Source organism: Perognathus longimembris, chromosome 9 (genome assembly GCF_023159225.1).
Source record: "Perognathus longimembris pacificus isolate PPM17 chromosome 9, ASM2315922v1, whole genome shotgun sequence".
Lineage (NCBI taxonomy): Eukaryota > Metazoa > Chordata > Mammalia > Rodentia > Heteromyidae > Perognathus > Perognathus longimembris.
The window spans coordinates 10,968,561-10,990,380 of NC_063169.1; the positions used below are offsets into that span (position 1 = coordinate 10,968,561).

A 21,820-nucleotide genomic window follows, 5' to 3' on the forward strand; every position below is an offset into this window, starting at 1 on the left:
GAGCCACAGCACCACTTCTGGCTTTTTCTGTTTATGTGGCACTGAGGAATCCAACCCAGGGCTTCATGCATGCTTAGGCAAGCACCCTACCACAAAACCACATTCCCAGCCCCAATCTATTTGTTTACTTTCCAAAGTAGACATCTCACTTGAGGATCTGTGGAGGTTTCACTGCAATGCTATAACAACAGAACAGGCTATCTAAGTCCTAGGACATGGCAGAGTGCCCCCAATTCCACTTAGACCCCTCACAAATCTGAAAAATCTAGAAACAATAGAAGATGACAGGTGTATGTGTGATTCTGGATAGTTTTAATACATATTAGTAAAAACTTAAGGGTTGGGCTGGTAATTACACCTCCAGTTTCCAAATCATGGACAGTATAGATGACCTCTTGGAAATCTGGTAGTGGAGACAAAAATTATAAGCACTGTATATGCATGATGACTATACAATGAGAGGGAAAAAATTCTGAAATAAATAGTTGGAATGAATTTGAGTAAGGCTTTTAGATCAAAATAGGCTTAAAATATAACCAGTGGGTACTTGGATTCCTGTCTGATTGTAAGCAGAGGAGTGACTCTAATCTTTTCTCCTGATTTGTACTTGAAAGTCCTCGAGTACTCCAGTGTTTTGGAGGCAACAACACTGCAGGCCAGGCAACTTAGAGACCCTCAACTGTCTATTGTTGACTGATGCTAAAAGCCCCAATAATAACAATAGTACTCATTTTAGTCTCAACAACCATTCCAGGTACTCCCAAAACTCATTACAAGGTTAATCTTGTTTATCCAACTACAGTTCCATCACTTGGCTCCATTTTACAGGTGAGGATACACCTCAGAACCAAATCTCTCAAAACTCTGGTGTGTTGTACCAGAGTTCTCTGCTCTCTTCATCTCCTTAGACTAAGGCATCCGAAGGAGACAGGTGTGAAAAACACGAGGTAAAAATGATCATAGAAGAAGAGATTTTATTGGTTAGCACTGCAATGAAGAGATTTCATTGGATAACAATGCATTTAAGACTTTAGCATATGCGTTGATATATTAATAGGAGGGAAGTAAATACGAAGAAGATAACGATCACCAAAAAAAAAGATAAAGGCAAAAACATAAACACCCAGAAAAATGATAACTACAAAATCGTGATAAATATAAAAAATAAATGCACAATGCTGAATGCCACAAAAGTGGTAAATACATAAAATATAAATACAAAAGCTATGATGAATTTTAGGAAGTGTTTTTTTTTTTTTGAGAAGGGAGAGGAAGTAGAGGTGATTTCACCGATTCCCCACTCATTCAAAGCCTTACAGATAAATATTGAGAGATGGAGAGGAGGAGCCTGGGGCCAGCAGCTCACATCCGCAGTCCTAGCTACTCAAGAGGCTGAGACAGGGGGCTAGGGGCTCGAAGCCAGCGTGGGCAGGAAAGTCCACGAGGCTCTTCCCGCCAATGAACCATCGAGAAAGGGGGCGCACGTGGAGCCCCCAAAGCTCAACCACAGCGCCCAGGCTCTGAATTCAAGCCCTGGGACAGGCACAAAACAATAAGAAAAGGAGAGGGAAGGAGAAGAGTCTTTCTCGGCTCACCCTGCATCCGAGACCTTATGACGAAAGTTGGCATCGGGGATGGAGACAGAGTGACTTAGGTATCTCCGAGCTGCTGCCTAACAGGACACACAATTCCCCAGAAAGGCCCTGAGGGACCTTCGGGCCACACCGGCCCGCTTCCCGGCTTCCCCGCAGAAGCCACACCCACCCCGCTAGCTCCGCCCACCCCCGCCTCCCCAGGCCCCGCCCCTAGCGGAGGGCGGGAAGGGAACGCCCTCTCGGGGGCACGTGGTCCCGCGTCGGCGCAGGAGGCTCGGTGAGGCGCGCTTCCGGCTCGGTTTTGGCTGTGGTGGCGCTGGGGGCGGAAGTTGCCGGACCCTCTGGGGCTGCGGGGCGGAGCGGGGGTCGGGGCGTGGGGGCGCCGCCAGCCGGCCGGGTGGGGTTGGCCGCGCGACCCGGGCCCACCGGGAGCCCCGAGAGGTAGGTCTGCGCGTGCCGGCCGCCCGCGGGCTCGGGACCGGCGGCCGCCCCTCTCCGCTGCCCACGGCGGGGCTCCGGGCCCCCGGGGGAAGCGGCTCCCGCGCTCCGCCCCTGCGCAGTCCTCCCCCGGCCGGGCGATTCCAGCCCTCGGGGCTCCACGGACGCGGCCCGGAGCCAGGCCGAGCCCTCCGACGCTGCTCTTCAGCCAGGCCCCAGGCTGCTGCCCCGCGGTCTGCACCATTTAACCGCGTGTTCCTATGGGTGGCATAACCAAGCATACCCAAGTTCAAGGGCAGTGTCCCCGCTCCGATATTCCTCGAAGTTAGTGCGGGAAGAACTTCCTGACGTGGTTAATGAACCCTGTCCCTTCATTTGCCGAGGAGGAAAAAGATCTCGGTGAGGGGTTGCCACGGATATTGGCAATGCACCCAACTGGGTCATCCTGGACTGGAATTAAAACCCAAGGCCAAGTTTCTCAGTCAACTACAAAGTGGTAAAGGTGAAGTTCAGTTAGCTATGTGAAGTCAGTTACCGGCTGGGATTAACTTTGTTAGACGATACTTCCTCCTTATTAGACATTACTTTTCTTATTTCAGATTGAAGCCTGCGTGGCTTCTGAAGAAAAATGGCAGAAACATCACCAGAGCCTCCTGGGCAGCTTGTTGTACACTCAGATACGCACAGTGACACTGTCCTGGCCAGTTTTGAGGATCAGAGGAAGAAAGGCTTTCTTTGTGACATTACTTTAATCGTGGAGAATGTGCATTTCCGGGCCCACAAAGCCTTACTTGCTGCTAGTAGTGAATATTTCTCAATGATGTTTGCAGAAGAGGGAGAGATTGGTCAGTCCATTTATATGCTAGAAGGCATGGTTGCAGACACTTTTAGTCTCCTGCTGGAATTTATTTACACAGGTTATCTCCATGCCAGTGAGAAAAGTACAGAGCAAATCTTGGCTACTGCTCAATTCTTAAAAGTATACGACTTGGTAAAGGCTTACACAGACTTCCAAAATAATCATAGCTCCCCGAAGCCACCAACTTTGAACAGTGCTCCAGTAGTTGTTATTTCTAATAAGAAAAATGAGCCTCCAAAGCGGAAACGGGGAAGACCAAGGAAGGTCAATAGTTTGCAGGAGGGGACATCAGAACTGGTCACAGAGGAAGAAATACAGCTAAAAGTGAACAATTCCGTTCAAAACAGACAAAATTTTGTGGCTAAAGAAGGAGACAGTGTTGTACTGAATGAGCAGATTCCTGCAAAAGAAAAGGAAGAATCTGAGCCTGTCTGTGAGCCAGGAAGAGCGGAGGAGGTGCTAGCTGAGAAAGATGAGAACCGTGACCCCAAGACCCAGGATGGGCAGGACAGCCAGAGTCGGTACAGCAAGCGGAGGACTCGGAGATCTGTCATACTCAAAGATTATAAACTTGTTGGGGATGAAGATGACCAGGGTCCAGCCAAGAGGCTGTGTGGAAAGAGAAAGCGCCCCAGCGGTCCTGGGGCCAGGTGTAAAGATTGTGGTAAAGTCTTTAAGTACAATCACTTTTTAGCAATCCACCAAAGGAGCCATACAGGTAATTATACTTTTGAAGCTTAGTGCAGTATGTTGGGAATGAAGGAGTCATAGTAATAGCTTTTAATTATCTGTGCACCTTCTGTATGATGGACATTGTAATTGTGCATTTGTACATGTTATTGCATTGGATTCTCACAGTAATTCTGCCGGGTAGGTAATATTACTGCCTCCTTTGTACAGATGAAAAGAGCTTAACTTGCTCAAGTTCCCCTATTTCATGACTGCTGGGATTTAAACACTACTAACTTGATTCCCAAACCCCTCTTGTTTAGAATTGTTGGTTCAAGGCTTAACCTTGTCCATTTAGCAAGCTCTAGCCCATTTTACTCTGCTTTCTAGTCCATGAATATTCTTTATCTTGACCATCATATTGTTTTGCCTGACTCTGTGTGGTTGGCTTTATAAATCATCCCTGTAGCAATACATAATGTCATCATTTTGATCTCTCTGAACCAATGCTGGCTAGTATACCCTTTTGTGATGATAAAAATATTTTCTGCTGTGTCCTTAGTAGCTACTGCCACCAAGGAAGTTTGAGCACTTGACTTCTGGCTGGTGTGGCCAATTTGAATTTTTAATTTTTTTTCTTTAGTTAATACAACTTTGAAAAGTAACCACGTGTGGCTGATGGCTCTCATGTTGGACAGTTCAGATGTCCTCTCCTCCCTTGAGCCTTTTCTTAGACTAAGTTTGCCTTGCTCTGGGTCTGGTTGTAGTTACCACTTACAAGTCCTTTAGTTTAATTGTAAATTTAAGTGACTTGTGGTTATGTTTTCTGTCATTTAGCAGCTTGCTGTCATGTGACCCATGACACAATGGAAATCTGTATCCTATGTTTCTTGGCATACACATTAGAATCACCTGTAGAGTGTCTAGAACTATTTTAATCTTTGGGATTTGTCTGGAATCTTGATATTTATTTAACTTTAATTTTTTTATTGTTATTATAAAGGTGATCTACAGAGGAGTTACATAGATCCCGTAAAGAGAACATTTCTTTTTGGACAATGTCACCTCTTCCCTTAGTATCTCCCAGTTTTGTTGTTGATTGGGGGGCTTGAACTCAGGGCCTGGGCGTTGTCCTGGAGCCTCTTTGTGCTCAAGGCTAGCACTCTCCCACTTGAGCCACAGCGCCATTTCTGGTTTTTGAGTAGTTAATTGGAGATAAGAGTCTCATGGGGACTGTTCTGCCCGGGCTGGCTTCAAACTGCCAGCCTCAGATCTGGGTTTCCAGAGTAGTTGGGATTACAGGCATGAGCCACCGGAGCCCACCCTCTCTCCCAGTTTTCACGTGTCCTGTTGTAAACATAGTGTTTAGTGAATTTACTTAAACACATCCTCAGAGTTTTCACATTTATATAGTGCAAACTAGAATTCTGGTGCCCACCGATAAGCCTAGCACTTAGGAGCTGAGGCAAAATTGTGAGTTTGAGGCCACCTTGGGCTGTTTATATATCTAAAAAAGAAAAAAAAAACAAACCACCTGGAACCTGGTACTTTGAACAAGATTCTCAAGAACTATTTTTGAACTTTTTTGTTCTGTGTTATTTTTGTAATAGATTTGATTTTGTCCTATATTGTATTTTGCACTGTATTTTTTCAAAGGCATGTGCGTAAAGACTTAAACTGCTCTTCAGCACCTGTTAAGAAACAAACAGCACATAGACTCTTGCCTTTTGCAATCCCAGGATTCTGAGATTTTGCATTCACGTTAGTGTGGGTCTATTTTTCATTCATTGGGTAGATAGCAGATAAGCCATACGCGTTGGAAACTCCTATCTTCATTCCAAAAAAATGTTTCTTGAATTATTTCATAGTGGGTTTCCTCTCCATTTTCTGTTCTCCCTTTCCAGGTCCTGCTGTTTGGATGTTGAGCCTCCCAGACTCAATCTCTCACTTTCTTATCTTTTCACTCATCTTCCTATCACTGTGTACTGTACTTGCTGGGAAATTTCTGCTCACTTTTTACTTTGAGGAATTCATTTTGTACTCTACATTTTTTGGAAGGGTGGAAGTTGAGACAGTCTTTGTGTGCTGCTCTGGCTAGCTCACGCTCTCTGTATAATCCAGGCTGGCCTTGAACTTCTTAGGTAATTCTGTCTCAGTCTCCAAGTGCTAGAATTACAGGTCTGTACTAACAAGTCCAGCAATGCTCTCTAAATTTTCTAGAATACCAATCCTCCTTTTACTTCATAAGGTATATTCTGTGAGAAGAATACTGATAATTACTTTTTAACACTTTCTTCAACTTGCAGTCTATTTTCTATGCACTGCTTTTCTTTTTCTTGGTTATCTCGACATATTTCTACTTCTAAGAGCTTTCCTTGAATATTGGTTCGTTTGTTTCTTTGTTTTCTGGTATTGGGGCTTGAACTGCCTGCCCTCACTGAGGCTTACAGCTGGTGCTCTACCATGGGAGCCATGCCACCAGTGCCAACTTTTATTTAAGAGTCTTGAGGATCTGCCTGGGCTAGCTCTGAACCATGATTTTCAGATTTCAACCTCCTGAGTAGTTAGGCTTAAAGGAGTGAGACACCAGTGCCCAGTGAATGCTGATGGTTTCTTAAAGTCATAGTTAATCATGTGTAAGAGTAAGTTACTAGGGGCTGGGGATATAGCCTAGTGGCAAGAGTGCCTGCCTCGGATACACGAGGCCCTAGGTTCGATTCCCCAGCACCACATATACAGAAAACGGCCAGAAGCGGCGCTGTGGCTCAGGTGGCAGAGTGCTAGCCTTGAGCGGGAAGAAGCCAGGGACAGTGCTCAGGCCCTGAGTCCAAGGCCCAGGACTGGCCAAAAAAAAAAAAAAAAGAGTAAGTTACTAAAAAGCTTCTTATTTGTCTTGATATCTACCTCTACTACTAAAATGCTGGCGGTTTTTTTTTTTTATAATTACATTTACCACGTATAAGAATAAGTTAAACCGAGCTGGGAATGTGACATAGTGATAGGATGCTTACTTAGCATTCATGAAGCCCTGGGTTCGATTCCTCAGTACCACATAAACAGAAAAGGCCAGAAGTGGAGCTGTGGCTCAAGTAATAGAGTGCTAGCTTTGAGGAAAAAGAGGCTTGGGGACAGTGCCCAGGCCCTGAGTTCAAGCCCTGGGACTGGCAAAAAAAAAAAGAATAAGTTAAAGCTACTAATAGCAAGTATGAAGAGAGCCTGTGAAACACTGGCCTTATTGGCGGTGTAGTGGCTGGAACCCCTGGACATCTCTGGCCCTCCTCTCATCACCTTCAGGGACTGTGTGTTTCTATTCTTCTTAGAACCTGGAGGTTCTAAGCTTGGCTGCCAGTTTCTGAGTAGCAGATAGGGTTTCACCTAACAGGGAGAACTTGGGGCCCTGTGGTGGTCCCACTCAGCTGTGCTGGGCAGCCCCTAATCCAGAAACCCCCTTTTTCTTTTTTACCCTCTTCTGAGAACAATTTGTATCTTCTGTTGGGGGAGAAGCATCTCCTGGCTGTGAAATGGTGTGGGTCTGTGGTCTACCTGCCTTTGAAATAGGCTGTCCCTCCCCTTCCCTCACCTTGTTTTCAGAGATTGCAGGTGCCACAGTTCCTGAACTTTTTGGACACTCAGTCTTAGAAATCATGTTGTAGCTCATTTCTCCTCACTGCTGGCTTTGAATTCATCTGTACCATCTTCCAGACTTTCATTGCTGACATTACGTGTCCTATTCATTGGACTTTGCATGCATTCTTTTTAGGAGAAACTCATAAATATTCTGATATTTATTAATCATTTAGTAATGTGTGTGTTAATTGGCTGGAAACAGCTATCCAGATTCTTGCTTACACCATGCTCCTGGGGTTCTGATTCTAGGAGAGCGACCCTTCAAATGTAACGAGTGTGGAAAAGGCTTTGCTCAGAAGCACTCCCTGCAAGTCCACACCAGGATGCACACAGGCGAGCGGCCTTACACCTGCACTGTGTGCAGCAAGGCGCTGACCACCAAGCATTCGCTGCTGGAGCACATGAGCCTGCACTCAGGTAGCGGGGCTGTACTGAGGCCTACCTGCCACTAGATTTCTGTTCCCTGGGGTGGATATTTTCAGCATCTAAATGGTGTTTTCTCGGCTTGATATCATTTCCCACAAAGTGTCATTGAAAGACGATACTGTACAGCGTGCAGTCAGTGCAGTTCCAAGCTCTGCACAGCACTGCGCCCTCAACTCGAAGGCTGCTACTAACTGGCTGCTGAGAGTTCAGCATGCAAACATGCCTTGCTTAATGAGAAGAGCTTAGAATTACCTTACTGTAAATTCCTCTTGGGGGTACGTGACTGCTCCTTTTCTACCCAGTCGCTGCCACTCTGCATTACTGTTCACACCTTTGCCTATTTGTGGTTCTGCAGTGGATTCTCAGGACTTTGAGGTGTGTCAACAAGGCACTCAGGTCATTTATAGACAGAGTTTGGGCCCACTGTGCTATTTATCTTATTAGCATTCTGGTTCTCTACTGTTTTTGATGTGGTTTGTTTTATTTTTTTATTTGGCAGGACAGAAGTCTTTTACCTGTGACCAGTGTGGAAAATATTTCAGCCAGAAAAGACAACTGAAGAGCCATTACCGAGTTCATACAGGTAGAATAACAATAAAGGGAAAGAAAATTTGGATTGGTGGGGAAGAAACACAAATACATTGTTTTTAAAAACATTAGGGTCATGGGCTGGGAATATGGCCTGGTGGTAAAGTACTCGCCTTGTATACATGAAGCCCTGGGTTCTATTCCTCAGCACCACATATATAGAAAAAGCGGGAAGTGGCACTGTGGCTGAAGTGGTAGAGTGCTAGCCTTGAGCAAAAAGAAGCCAGGGGCAGTGCTCAGGCCCTGAGTCCACGCCCCAGGACTGGCAAAAAACAAAACAAAACCCATAGGGTCATGTTGTAGAAGGTAACTATTTAGGGAAAAGAATCTTAAGAGTTAAACGAAATTAGAAGTTGTCATGTTTCTCTGCACTAGTATGTGATTTTAATTTAACCTTAGGGCCATAGTTTGGGTGCCCCACAGAACTGATAACCTTTTAAAAGTGCCACATGCCCAAGAGTGAGTCAGATGATTTGCTGGTAAAGGTGCCTGACCAGTGCCCGTTGCTGTTTATACATTTGTTGACCTGGTTTACCCATTATTGTTTTCTCCTTCCAACTGATAAGAAATGAAGGAGGGAATTGGGAGCATTAGTCCAGATCGCTGGCTGGTCACACCGTGCTTGGAGGCATAAAGATTCCATTCATTAGGATTAGGGGGCCCCCAGCTCTCAGGAAACCTAAAGAAATGTTAACTGTAACCAAATTAATTTTTTTAATGTGTTGTTAAAGTACCATATTTAAAGTGATTATTTTTCAGGGAAGTGCTTTAACACAAATCACTGAAGAAATGCAGGGAGAGCATATATACACTGACACTTTTTTTATTATTGCGACAAGGCCACTCATTACCGGAATGCAACCACTGCCATCGCAAATTCATGGATGTGTCTCAGCTAAAGAAACATCTACGAACACACACAGGTAATACACATCACCCTATTATTCTCCTTAGTACATTTGGTATTTTCCACAGAGTGAAAAATAAAGTTCCCATGTCCTCTTCTCAACCTGTATTACGCAATGTTCATTAAAAAGTTAGTGAGAGGGGCTGGGGATATGGCCTAGTGGCAAGAGCACTCGCCTCGTATACATGAAGCCCTTGGTTCGATTCCCCAGCACCACATATACAGAAAATGGCCAGAAGTGGCGCTGCGGCTCAAGTGGCAGAGTGCTAGCCTTGAGCAAAAAGAAGCCAGGGACAGTGCTCAGGCCCTGAGTCCAAGGCCCAGGACTGGCAAAAAAAAAAAAAAAAGTGAGAGTTCTGAAAGTGCACATTTGAAAAAGCCAAGGCAGAGAATACTGTCAGCATTATTCTGTGAGTACCTCACATCTCTTTGTACATTATCAGAACAGATCACTTGGTAAAAAACTATTGATACGTGAAGGTTTATCTCATTTCACAGACTAGTTTGAGCCAGTCTTAATTCTGTCTCACTTACTTCAGCATCAAAGGCAATCAAGGCAAGTTGAAGAAGCAGACACAAACATAGCATAGATACTTAGAATTCCTTGTGCTGTCCCCTGTAGCCAGCACTTAAATTCTAACCATAAGTCCTTCCAGGAGTGTAAGCTCCAGGGGTGAACAGGAGACAGGGATGATTTGGACATGGCAGATCTTGTCACTTCAGATGATTAAAATAAAACTATGAATTTTATGTACCTTTTGTTAAAAACAAGCCTGTTAGATTTTCTGAAAAAAAGCTTTTCACTGTAGGTTAATTATTTAATGATTCTTCTGCCTATTTAAATTGTATATCAAAGTGCTTTATGGTGCTTTGGACTTATTTTTTTTTAATGCAGGTTGAATATCTCTAGTCCAAAATCCTAATTGTCCCAAAGTACCAAACTTTGAATGCTGTTAAGAGTCCATAGTAGAATATTCCATACCCAAACCTCATGTGATAGATCATATTCAAAGTGTATGGGGTTTATTTTGTCACTAAAATGTGTGGATTTTTTTCTCCATGGGCGTGGATCACATCCCTTAGATATCTCAATGTATATGCAAATAATCTAAATCTGAAAAAAATCAGAGACACTTTTGGTCCCAGGTATTTCAAGCAATGGATACTTAAGCTGTAATAGTTTCTCTTAAAGTCAGGAAATTATTTCATTGAATAAAGATGGTCTATAGTCTTTGTATAGATATTATCATTAATAGGTTTTATGAAATTTAATTTATCCATTTTGTCTTCTTTCTTTAAAGTATCATTGCTCAGTTCCTAGAAAATACCAATTCTTTGGGTAGGCAGGCAAGGTCAGTGGAGAGAGTTGCATTAGTTGCAGCTAATTGAGAGGGTGTAAGGCAGAGACTCTAGAAAGAAAATAGTGCTGGCTTCCATTTCTCATTCCTTGTTTGCTCTGTTCTGTCTTGCCTCTGTGCCCTCACCTTTAATTACTGTTGTCTCTTCTTCCTATAACAAACTTCCTTCTGGTTCTACTACCACTTAGGCCCTGTCATCTCACTTTTTGTCATTCCCTTTCGTCTGTGCTACCTCCTTGTCCAATCATTAGCACCTTGTATTTAACCTGCTCCAGCAATTTCTGCCTCCACCCCACCCTGTCGTCACTAACAAGCTTATTTTATTGTACAGTTAGCATGTAGTCATCCTTCTAAGAAAAACAGAACAAGAACAAGAAAAACAAATCCCAGAGGCTCCATGAGTCCTTTGCATGGAATTTACAGCTCTCTCTGGCTTGGCTTATCTGTGAGCTCTAACCTGGGCCCTCACAGTGAATCCTCATCCCTCCTAGTCCATACCATGTGTCCATTTGCAACACAGATGTTTCAGACATGCTGTTTACATGAGTCCCCCCCAGGCCTCTCCAATCCAAGTGTGCAGAGGCCTCTGCACACTTCTTCTATCCTGTGTGCACTCAGTATGGTTGACACCACTCAGCTCACTGTTTAGGCAAACAGCCCTGTGTTTTCTTCCTAAATAGACTGCAACCTCTTTTGAAGCAGTCATCATCTATTTTGTTTCTTTCTGTTTCTTAGCTCTGGCCTTTGTTAATGGGATCTCAATGTTTCCAAACTGAATAAATGTAGCAGAATTGAAGGCAACAAAGAGCTAACATGTGTCCCCCATTCATGTGTTAGAAACTGAGTAACTGATACAACAATGTGTTAAGAGGTAAACCCTCCTCAATTGAGAAATTCCATTAGCACCAAAGTGGATTCCTGACAAAAAAGATTGGTTTAGCCCCCTCCCCTTGTCTCTCCTATGCACTTTTCTACCATTTGCCAGGAAATGACACAGCAAGAAAGTCCTCTCTAGATGCAGATGCCTTACCTTGAACTTCCCATTCTTCCAGACTCAGAAATTTAAAAATATAAATCATCTATTCTCAAGCATTCTGTTATACCAACACAAAGTAGACGGAAATACCCAGATTCACCTCGGCTGGGAAAAGTCTTCCTTTCTGCGACCTCCCTCACAGAGCTGTCGCTGCAGGGTGTTGCTTCTGGGTAGACTCATTATTTTAACAGTTGTCCTTAAACAGAACATTCACCAACTTTTCCTAAGTATAAGCCAGTTGAATTGAATGATAAAATTAACATTGTTATATGTCTTTCCAACCCAGAACTTTCCAATATATCTAGAATCTGATCATTCTTCAATATACCACTCCCTATAACAGTCAAACCCAGAGTACTCAGCCTTTGAATTGGGAACCGTGGTTTTTCCATAATGCTTTCGTCATCTCATATATTGTATGTTGTCTTTATTACCTACTGCGCCTTTCTTACGTATAATGACGTAGGTTTCTCTGCTCCTAGTACTTCAGGGCCTGGAATCCGGCCCGGTACAGAGCTTCAAAAATCCTTGCTCAAAGGATGAGTTTTTCAGCAGTAGACTAAGGCTCTCAAGAAACAATGTGACTGCTCAGACTGCTTCAACAAGCGCCGATTCAGTGGTAAATCAACTACAATCAGAGTAATCCCCAGCTCAGATTTAGGAAGCAAACAACTGGCTCTTGACCTTTGGGGTAAAGACTATGAACCTTTGGAACTCACGATGTGAAGATTCAGATTCATTCAAGTTGTCAACATACAGTTGTCCATCTCTGCTTGGGTGGAATTTGGCACGTTGTACTTGCCTCTTACTGTTGCTAGCTAAGCAGGATTTTGATGTTTCTCTCTGTCTGCCTGTCTCTGTCTCGCTCACTCCCTTCTCCCCTTCCTCACTCTCCCCCCTCTTCCTCTCTCTCCTTCCCTTTCTCTCCTCTTCCTTCTTCTCTCTCCCTCTCTTCATCTCTCCCTTATTTTTTTAACTCAGACTTTCCTCATCTCCATTAGAATCACTTAATTAGAATCACTTAATTTTGTTTCTAGATAAACAAACACAAACAGGCTGACACATGTGTAGTGTACAAATTTAACACTGAGTCAGCACGTGTTAATGTTAATGAGCCAGTCTGAGTAGTCACTTTATTTCTTGTGAGCCTTAATCTGATCCTGAGAAATTCCTTCAGAAAGGGTTCCTGGAGCTCTACCAGACTAGAGGGTCTGGGCACTGAGGTGTAGATAAACCCAAAAGTTACTGTACATAAGGAAGGAATGGTAGGTAATAAATCCCACATACAGTCTATGAGATGGTGATAACATTGTAGAAAAGCTAAGTAGGAGGAGAGGACCAGGGAGTGCTGGGATTGGAGGTAAGAAAACAACCTTGCTGCTCCCTCACTGCCAGTGAGCACAGCCTGGAAGGAGTGGCTTGAGCCATGCTGAGGTGAACTCAGGACATTCATCTTGCAGCTAAGAGAGGGCATGGGAGGGGGACAGTACAGGTCTGTGACCCCTTACAGTTCAAGGGCTCTGTCTTGGAATGGGGATGCTCAGAACTTTTACAGAGAAGTTATGTAACTGGCTCATCTCACTCTGGCTGCCGAAGTGACCAGGAATGTCAGGAAGCAAGTAGCCTTTTAGAAGACTGCAGGTAGGAGGGTGTAGATGAGAAGTGGTCACGTTTTCAATATAGGTGGAAGGTATGTGAGTAATACATAAGTCACCCTTGTGCACCCAAGTCCTTTCGAAAGTCAAACGGGCCAGCTAACCAGGCTCTAAGCCAAATGTGTGTGGATATCACTGTAATACCCAAGGGCAGAAAATGCAGGAGTAAATACAGTTAGGTCTTTGTGTTCCTTCTGTGTAAACACTTCTTCCTTGTATCAGTGGCAAGCGACAGAACCACCCTGCTTCCTGTATCCTGGTGCTCTCAGCACTGCAGAGGAGCAGGGTTTCTGCTTGCTTATGCTTGGGTGGTTCCTCCAGGGCTTGTCTTTGCTCTCTTTTCCTGTTGTGAAACAGTATAGTAGTCTAGGTATTAGTTTGGGAGAGGGAGGTTGTTGTGGTTTGTTTTTGTGTTTTCTTAAATGTTGGTGTATTTCTAAAGGTTTTCTCTTTTTTTTTTTTTTCAGGTGAGAAGCCATTTACTTGTGAAATCTGTGGCAAATCTTTTACAGCAAAGAGCTCTCTTCAGACCCATATCAGAATTCATCGGTAAAGTTTTGCAAATCCTTCCCTCATGTAGAGACTTCATTCAGCTCTGGGGGTCCATGGGGGTGACTTAGGCTACTAATGTAAAATCTTTTCCCCAAATTGTGACTCTGGAAGAATATTCTATATAGTTTATTATTTTATCTTTTCAATAATGGAATTTCTCATTAGGCAAAATCAGTAGTGCTGCTTCTGACCAGGAAAAATTGACATTGTTGATTTTGTTACTGAATTTTGCTTTGGGTTGAGAACAAGTCTAAAGCCTAAATCCTCAATTTTAAAAAACCATTAAATTAATATTCCCTGGAGCTAAGTGGCTGGCTGAAGCAAGAAAAGCAGGAGCTTGAAACCAGCCTTGGCTACATTGTAATGTAGTGTGTCTCAATAAAAGAAAAAATTAATATTTATTTAATGTTATTTTCTGAAAAGCAAATTTCACAAAAACCCCAAGTTGGACATAGATGTGTCTAATAGCTTCACAAATAATCAGGAACTGATTAACTTTTTTATGTTGCTGTTAAACATATACACCTACTTGGTCATTAGAGTCTTAAAAACAAAGAACCAAAACACAAAAGAACTATTTGTGGTGTCTATGTAAATATTTGCTTTCTTACCTGATACACATACTGTAGACTCAAATTATCATCACATGTAGCCAACCCTGCCCACCACCTTTTTGGGTTTTTTTTTTTTAACTCTTTTTAAAAACTCTTTTAACATTAGAGACAAGTGCATGGAAGTGTGACTTGCTCCAAATCCTTGAGTTAGTCGGAGAACTCGTGACTTATGACTCAGCTCACTTTTCCTTACTCTTCCATAAATAAAGTGATACAAATTTGTTTTTAAACTAAAATGTATGTTTTCTTGTAGAGGAGAAAAGCCATACTCCTGCAACATATGTGGCAAGTCCTTCTCTGATTCCAGTGCCAAGAGGAGACACTGCATCCTACACACAGGCAAAAAGCCTTTCTCCTGCCCTGAGTGTAGCTTACAGTTTGCTCGTCCAGACAACTTAAAGGCTCACTTGAAAATCCACAGCAAGGAGAAGCAGGCATCGGATGCCAGCAGTATTCCTGGCAGCGGTAATGCTGAAGAGGTCAGGAATCTTCTTCAGCTACAACCCTATCAGCTCTCTGCCTCGGGAGAACAGGAGATTCAGCTTCTCGTAACCGATTCTGTACATAACATCAATTTCATGCCTGGTCCTAGCCAGGGAATCAGCATCGTGGCTGCGGAGAGTTCCCAGAACATGACCGCAGACCAGGCTGCCAATCTCACTCTGCTCACACAGCAGCCAGAGCAACTGCAGAGTTTAATTCTTTCAGCTCAGCAGGAACAAACAGAGCACATTCAGAGCCTCGGTATGATGGAGAGCCAGATGGAGCCCTCACAGACAGAGCCAGTGCATGTGATTACACTGTCCAAAGAAACCTTGGAGCATCTGCACGCCCACCAAGAGCAAACAGAGGAGCTCCGCCTCGCAGCAAGTGCTGCAGATCCTGCTCAGCACCTACAGCTGGCCCAGGAGCCTGGCCCACTCCCCACTCACCATGTGACCCAGCCCACACCACTTGTCCAGGAACAGAGCTGACGTGGGAACATGGCTGACTGCTGTGCTCGGTCCTTCCAAGCCAGCTAGAAGTCAGACTCTCTGATCCTTATGAAGATGTAATGGACATATTTATAATGTGCTTCTTTGGGGCAGTGATTTGTATGTGTATATGTGCATGTGTATGTGTGTGTGTGTGCACATGCACATGCATGTGCATGTGTGGTGCATATGTGTGGAGAGAGAGAAATGTCTTGCCTGTAGGGTTGGATTTACCATTTCAATACTAATGAATGGTTTTCATTGTCATTTTCTACATTTCTTAAGATGGGGGTAATTTTTTATTTGAAGACATTGATTTGGACTTATATTTATCGAATATTCACAGCCATAATTTATAGTCTATTGACCTTTTAAGGTATGTTTTTAGAACAAAGGAGACATCTAGGTTGAGTTAGATACTGTGGTTGATTTCACTTTTTTCTTAGGCAATGCAATTGCCCATCCAAGGCAGGTTAGGGCTATGACAAACGTCCTTTTAAAACTTCCACTCCCGGGCTGGGGATATAGCCTAGTGGCAAGAGTGCCTGCCTCGGATACACGAGGCCCTAGGTTCGATTCCCCAGCACCACATATACAGAAAACGGCCAGAAGCGGCGCTGTGGCTCAAGTGGCAGAGTGCTAGCCTTGAGCGGGAAGAAGCCAGGGACAGTGCTCAGGCCCTGAGTCCAAGGCCCAGGACTGGCCAAAAAAAAAAAAAAAAAAAAAAAACTTCCACTCCCGGGGCTGGGAATTTGGCCTAGTGGCAAGAGTGCTTGCCTCGTTCGAACACATGAAGCGGTTGATTCCTCAGCACCACATATATAGAAAACAGCCAGAAGTGGCGCTGTGGCTCAAGTGGTAGAGTGCTAGCCTTGAGCAAAAAGAAGCCAGGGACAGTGCTCAGGCCCTGAGTTCAAGGCCCTGTACTGGCCAAAAAACAAAAAGCAAAACAAATTGTCTATGTGTGCTGGGGAAAATGAAAGAAAATAAAAAATTTTTTTTAAAAACCAAAGCTTCCACTCCCTTAAAAGAATGCCTCTTGGCCCTTAATCTTTATTATAAGCAGGAGCTAATCAGGTCATTCATAAAGCAGATTCAAACTCATATCAACTGTATTTATAACTCAAGATTTATTCAACAGGAGAGCCAAAAATTACTTTTATATAAGTTCTGAATTCAACTTTCCTACAAAACCTGCATTTATATATGTGTTTTAAAGGCAGATTGTGGAAATTCAAGTCTAAATACTTTGGGAGTGCAGGGGCGCCTTGGGCTTGGAGGAACTGAGGGCCACACCTGGGTCCTGTCACGGGAATGGGTGAGAAAGGTTGGCACAGGTGATTTTTGCATGACTGATGTCGCGCCAGGAAGATGGGAGTCACCATGATATGGTTTGTAGGAAGATGTTCAGTCTGCCGCAGTATTGTCACTGAGGACAGTCTGTGGGGTTTGACCTGAGGTGAGTGCTAGAACCAACCCCCAGGAGGCACATGGGGTTGTGGTCCTTATACAGATGACATATACTGCACGGTCCCTACATGAGGCTCAGAATCTCGTGAAGGCACTAGATCTGCAGCTGGTGGAGCAGCTGATTCCAGGACCACATCTGCCGCCATCACAGATGCGTCATCTGCCTTGGTCTCAGGAGCAGGTGCTGTGTGCAGCCCCAGATCTGAGGATGGAAATAGATGCACTGTTAATTGAAGAGCTGTAGATGTTGAGGTGGGACTGAACCTTCCAGAGTGAAGGTGTTCATTCATAGTAAGTGCCTATATCTGAGAGTCTCCAACAGAAAGTAGATAACATCTGACATAGAAGAACCACGGCAGGACGTCTTCCCAGACTGAGGGTTCCTGGTGGTTACTGGCCAGTCACCAGCCTGGGATTCTCATCCCATGGGACCCAGTTTCCATCCCGCCTCACACGTTCTCAGGCACCTACCTAAGGACTCCTCTCTCTTTTTGTCTGCCTCCTTGGTCCCCTGCTCCTCCAGCTCGGAGAGGAGGTGGTGGACACGGACCGCCAGTTCTGAGGAGGGCATGTTGAGTAGCACATAGGCCATCAGTTTATTCAGGTTGGACAGATTGTTGGTCTGGCAGAAATCCTCGGGGTACTTGTCCAGCCACATGGCGAGCATGGAACACATGGCGCTGTGTGCAGGTGGACAGGAAGCAGAGCAAAAGCCCCTCCACAAGCCCCTTGCCGGGGAGGCTCCCTCCCATGCAGAGGCTGCCCACCGCGTGCACAGGCTTGCATGTCGGGAAAAGGGAGGAGACCCACTCGAGGAGAAGGCTCTACGGCTCCCCGGTGCGACCTGTTTGTGGATGCTGCTTAGCCTTGTTAGGACCAGATCATATAGGATTGTTTCCCCCTGGGTCTTTGAGCTCCCAGCCTCCTCTGCTCTCTAGGAGACCAGGACCCCACCCACAGCTGTGTTTCCAAGCCTTCAGAGGAAGTCTCACAAGGGATGAGCTAGCTGGAGTTTCCCACCTTTCATTATACTTAGCTCTGCTACTTATCCCACTCTTCAAGGAGAACCCTTTCCTTTGTCTCACATTCCACTCACTTCTTTACTTGTTCATCCTCCTCACAGTCGGGTTGGAAATATGCATACCTACCAGAAGAGAGGAGGAAGTCATCTCTTTAATGTCCCATTTTTCTCATCTACCAGGTTATCTATGTGGGCCAGCCAAATCTAGTTTGGGAATGTTAATGTGGGGAGATTTACCTGCACAATTCTCTGAAATAAATGTTTCATAGGTTTGTGTAGCAAGGGAGTCCAACATGATCCTTCCCTACAGCTCAGTAGACAAAGGGCCCTTGGGCCACCTACTCTGTGACCCTTTCTCTGCCTACAGTTCAGTGGCCTCTTAGATTGGTTTGACAACCATGTGTACTGATGGCCAATGGGGTACCCTAGGACTTCACATAAATGACACCGTATGCAGAGTCCTGTTTCAAGGGAAGTAGAATATCCCCTACAAGAAACCCTTGCTCCTGGGCAGCCCACGCTGTGGGAATAAGCTCGGGACGGCACTTCCTGGTCTCATCCCACTTTTGATTGAGATGATCCCATTGAAAGGAACTGTAGTGCATTTTCTCTACTTGGCCAGGAGGGTGGCACCATCCCCTTGGTGTGGAGAGAAGGCACTCACCTTTGAAACAGAAGTTCCAACACTTGCCCTGTTGTTGTAAACCTTCTGTAAGTAAACAGGAAGGCAGGGACGAAGAAGGGATCCTCCTTCTGGTGGAGCGGTATCAGGAGGCTTACCATCTTCTCCAACATGTCGGGCTCCACAGAACTCACCCTACGGGGCCTTTCCTGGGTTCGGGTGGACTCATTTTCATGCTGAAGTGGGACAAGGAGAAGTAATTCAAAGATGGAAATGGTAGCACACTTCAGACTGACTCCTCGGAATCACTATTAACATTCACAAGGAAACCTACAAACTCTGGAGGTTCTAGTGTTGGCTGGGGTGGCAGATAAGTTACCTGGACTGAATATACTTGCTCTGGACTCCCATGTGTTTCATTCAGATTTGCATTGGGAAATGGCCTGAGGCGCTGGAGCCGGGGGTGGGCACTGACCCAGCGATGCCAGGCTCGGACAAGGCAGCCACACCAGGGTTTCCTGAGGCCTGAGTCTCGGGATCTGGGGATACAACAGGAGGACATCCTTCTACCTTCAAGGTTTCTCTCCACGTGAGCTGGCTGCTGTTGACTCTGGAATGTTGTTGCCTGGCTACCAGGATTCCATGCAGTTTGCCCCATCCTTAAAGAAGTAGGGTCACTTCCCCTGTTCCCCTGACCTGAGCCCCTTCCTCACACAAGACCTCCCCCAAAGTCCCCACTCCCCCATCACCAAGTGCACGGATGGTGCGCGCATTCCTCGTCCATTCTCATCATCCTGTCAGCACTGGCTAGAGGCAGGGTTTCAGTTAAAGGGAGACAGCCCTGATTTCTTACCATTTGAGTGTCAGGGTCCCCTTGTCACCCCACCTCTTTCATGGTCTTTAATATGTGCCCCCAGAGTATTATTAGGTGCCTGTATCCCTAAACACCAGTTTGATCTGTTGTTGGAAATGGCTCCAGATGTTGGGATGCCATGGAGGAACAAGGAGAGCAATTGGAAAGAAAGTCGGCAAGGCCACGTTTACTTCTGCAGAAGGGCAGAGCAGGTAGCCCCCTTCTCCTTTTATCCCTCACCCAGCAGGCTCCGCCTCTGCCCTGAACATGGCTGAGCTCAGGCTCACAATCTGTCAAAGGATGTGGTTTAATTAAGAAGATGAAACTAAAACCCAAGGGGCTTCTAGCAGGATGTCTTTATTACAGTGCAGCAAGGAAAAGAATGTAACTAAAATGGAACGGACAAGGGCCAAGTCACCTGGCCAAAGCAGGAACATGTTAGAAAAACAATTATTTTTTTTTTTTTTTGGCCAGTCCTGGGGCTTGGACTCAGGGGCCTGAGCACTGTCCCTGGCTTCTTTTTGCTCAAGGCTAGCACTCTGCCACTTGAGCCACAGTGCCACTTCTGGCCATTTTCTGTATATGTGGTGCTGGAGAATCAAACCCAGGGCCTCATGTATATGAGGCAGGCACTCTTGCCACTAGGCCATATCCCCAGCCCCAGAAAAACAATTCTTAAAGGACAGAAGCAAATTACTCTGAGAGAAAAGATACTTAGCTGAAGCCCATTAGCTGGTGTCAATTGTAACTTAAAGATAGGAAAAGCAAAGGAAGTGATTGAAAACACACAATACTCAAGTCAGACTTGTGGACTGATACAAACACATACTTTGACATGTGTCCAAAATGAATCAATGCCAAGTTAAAGTTGACTTTTTACCTATGTTTACATGATCATATGATTTAATTCAATATCACACAATGAGTTTACTGGGTTTGACATAATATATATCCCTAATATGAGAATAGCTTTTTCAACTTAATTTTATGATGTGAAAATATATAGTACACTACGTGAAGAACTTTGGATGAAGAAACTGTGTTTCTTGCTGACATGTGACCACTAGCTTCATTTAGTTCTTTTGACATAGTGACTTCTTATGCATATCATCAAAGACACCAACACAGTTTTCTAGCAAGATAAATGTCTCTATCTTGAGTGACATAAATGAGATTTCATCACAATTTAGTTAATTTTTACTTCTAAACAAGTTAACAGTTCTTTGGTAACAGGGTGAGAATAAAATGACTAAGAATTGTGAATCTCCTGTGATCTTCCCCTCCCCCCCCCCCGATCTTTATCAAAAAGTCTTCCTGGCAACATCAGTTATTACCAATCAGATATGAATTTTCAGCCTTTGTATATTTATAATCTTGATTACCACTTTTGTAGGATAATGCACAGCAGGGAGATGTGTGGAGATTTCTCGTGACTACTCAAGTTATGGATTGATTTAGACACGTTTATCTAAGTCTGAAGACCAGGATAACCTACAAATGTATCAAACGCATAAATGGAGTTAGAAAATGAATACATTAAGGAAATGGCAGAGAAAATTCACAATTATAATGACATTAGTGGGGATCCTTGGTATTGTGGTGATATCTTCAGAGAACATGAACAATGTGCCTAACAATCCACCTAATAAAAAGCTTGATAGAGTCTTTGCAAAAAGGATTATTTTTTTCTTGGTGCAAGCCTTAGGGCTTGAACTCAGGGACTGGGTATTGTTGCTGAGCTCTTTTGCTCAAGGGTAGCACTTTAACAATCAAGCCACAACTACACTTCTGACTTTTTGGTGCTTATTTGGAGATAAGAGATTCATGGACCTTTATGCCTGGTCTGTCTTCAAATCTCAGTCCTCAGATCTCAGCCTCCTGAGTAGCTAGGATTACAGGCAGAGCCACCAGTGCCTGCCATAAGCATCTTTTTATCTTATTTTTTACTTTTGGTCAGTTGTAGGGCTTGAACTCAGGGCCTGGGTGCTGTCACTGAGCTCTTCAGCTCAAGGCTAGCACTCTACCACTTGGAGCCACAGCACCATTTCTGGTTTTCTGATGGTTAATTAGAGGTAAGAGTCTCATGGACTTTTGTTCCAGGGCTGGCTTTGAACCATGATCATCAGATCTCAGCCTCCTTAGTAGCTAAGATTACAGGCACGAGCCACCAGCAGCCAGCTAGGAATCTTTTTATTCAACAGTTTGGGTTTCACAGGATATTTGTGAAGAAAACAAGATTTCTTTATACCTGAAGTAGCTTCCCTTATTATTCTCTTATTATGTCTGACAGATTTGTCACTATTAATGAACAAATTTTAAGATTACCCTCATTATCCACACTTTATTCGGATTTGCTTACTTTTACTCAATATCCATTGCCTTCAGTATTTAGGATACCATATCCCTTTGTCTTATGTTCTTTGGCTGTGAGAGTTTCTCAGAGTTCCCTGGATTCTTATTACATTGAAATACCTATGTGAAGAGATTTGCTGGTGGCTTTCTCATGACTACCTGGAGCTGTGGTTTGGGAGAAGGAAATACCACAAACTAATTTAG

The 21,820-nt window shown here is 44.3% G+C and overlaps 2 protein-coding genes across 6 annotated transcripts; one reads left to right on the forward strand and one right to left on the reverse strand.

Annotated features, from left to right (window-relative positions):
- The first annotated feature begins 1,912 nt into the window (after window positions 1–1,912).
- On the forward strand, window positions 1,913–15,453 carry Zbtb24 (zinc finger and BTB domain containing 24). Of its 5 annotated transcripts, XM_048353708.1 has the most exons (7): window positions 1,913–2,036; window positions 2,633–3,610; window positions 7,438–7,605; window positions 8,114–8,197; window positions 9,042–9,125; window positions 13,626–13,707; window positions 14,578–15,453. In XM_048353708.1, the coding sequence occupies exons 2-7, from the start codon at window positions 2,662–2,664 to the stop codon at window positions 15,296–15,298; spliced, it is 2,088 nt and encodes a 695-aa protein (XP_048209665.1). In that variant the 5' UTR covers window positions 1,913–2,036; window positions 2,633–2,661; the 3' UTR covers window positions 15,299–15,453. The 5 variants fall into 5 exon arrangements, 3 of the variants coding, with proteins under 3 accessions (XP_048209665.1, XP_048209667.1, XP_048209666.1); XR_007212055.1 differs by lacking the exons at window positions 13,626–13,707; window positions 14,578–15,453 and having other exon boundaries at window positions 8,119–8,197; XR_007212054.1 differs by lacking the exons at window positions 13,626–13,707; window positions 14,578–15,453 and having other exon boundaries at window positions 8,119–8,197; window positions 8,962–9,098.
- A 956-nt stretch (window positions 15,454–16,409) lies between these two features.
- Window positions 16,410–18,707, reverse strand: LOC125357060 (ral guanine nucleotide dissociation stimulator-like). The gene is made up of 3 exons (XM_048353712.1): window positions 18,454–18,707; window positions 17,865–17,912; window positions 16,410–17,448 (listed from the first exon to the last, which is right to left on the reverse strand). The coding sequence occupies exons 1-3, from the start codon at window positions 18,582–18,584 to the stop codon at window positions 17,187–17,189; spliced, it is 441 nt and encodes a 146-aa protein (XP_048209669.1). The 5' UTR covers window positions 18,585–18,707; the 3' UTR covers window positions 16,410–17,186.
- Window positions 18,708–21,820: the final 3,113 nt, after the last annotated feature.

What these genes read in the sequence shown, in the direction of transcription:
- LOC125357060 (XM_048353712.1), bottom strand. Translation starts at nt 18,584, where the DNA reads ATGTTGGAGAAGATGGTAAGCCTCCTGATACCGCTCCACCAGAAGGAG. An exon ending in TTGGAACTTCTGTTTCAAAG is followed by an intron (nt 17,913 to 18,453) that starts GTGAGTGCCTTC and finishes CTCTTCTGGTAG; the next exon opens with GTATGCATATTTCCAACCCG. An exon ending in GAGGATGAACAAGTAAAGAA is followed by an intron (nt 17,449 to 17,864) that starts GTGAGTGGAATG and finishes ACCTGCACACAG; the next exon opens with CGCCATGTGTTCCATGCTCG.
- Zbtb24 (XM_048353708.1), top strand. Translation starts at nt 2,662, where the DNA reads ATGGCAGAAACATCACCAGAGCCTCCTGGGCAGCTTGTTGTACACTCA. An exon ending in ACATCTACGAACACACACAG is followed by an intron (nt 9,126 to 13,625) that starts GTAATACACATC and finishes TTTTTTTTTCAG; the next exon opens with GTGAGAAGCCATTTACTTGT. An exon ending in ACCCATATCAGAATTCATCG is followed by an intron (nt 13,708 to 14,577) that starts GTAAAGTTTTGC and finishes GTTTTCTTGTAG; the next exon opens with AGGAGAAAAGCCATACTCCT.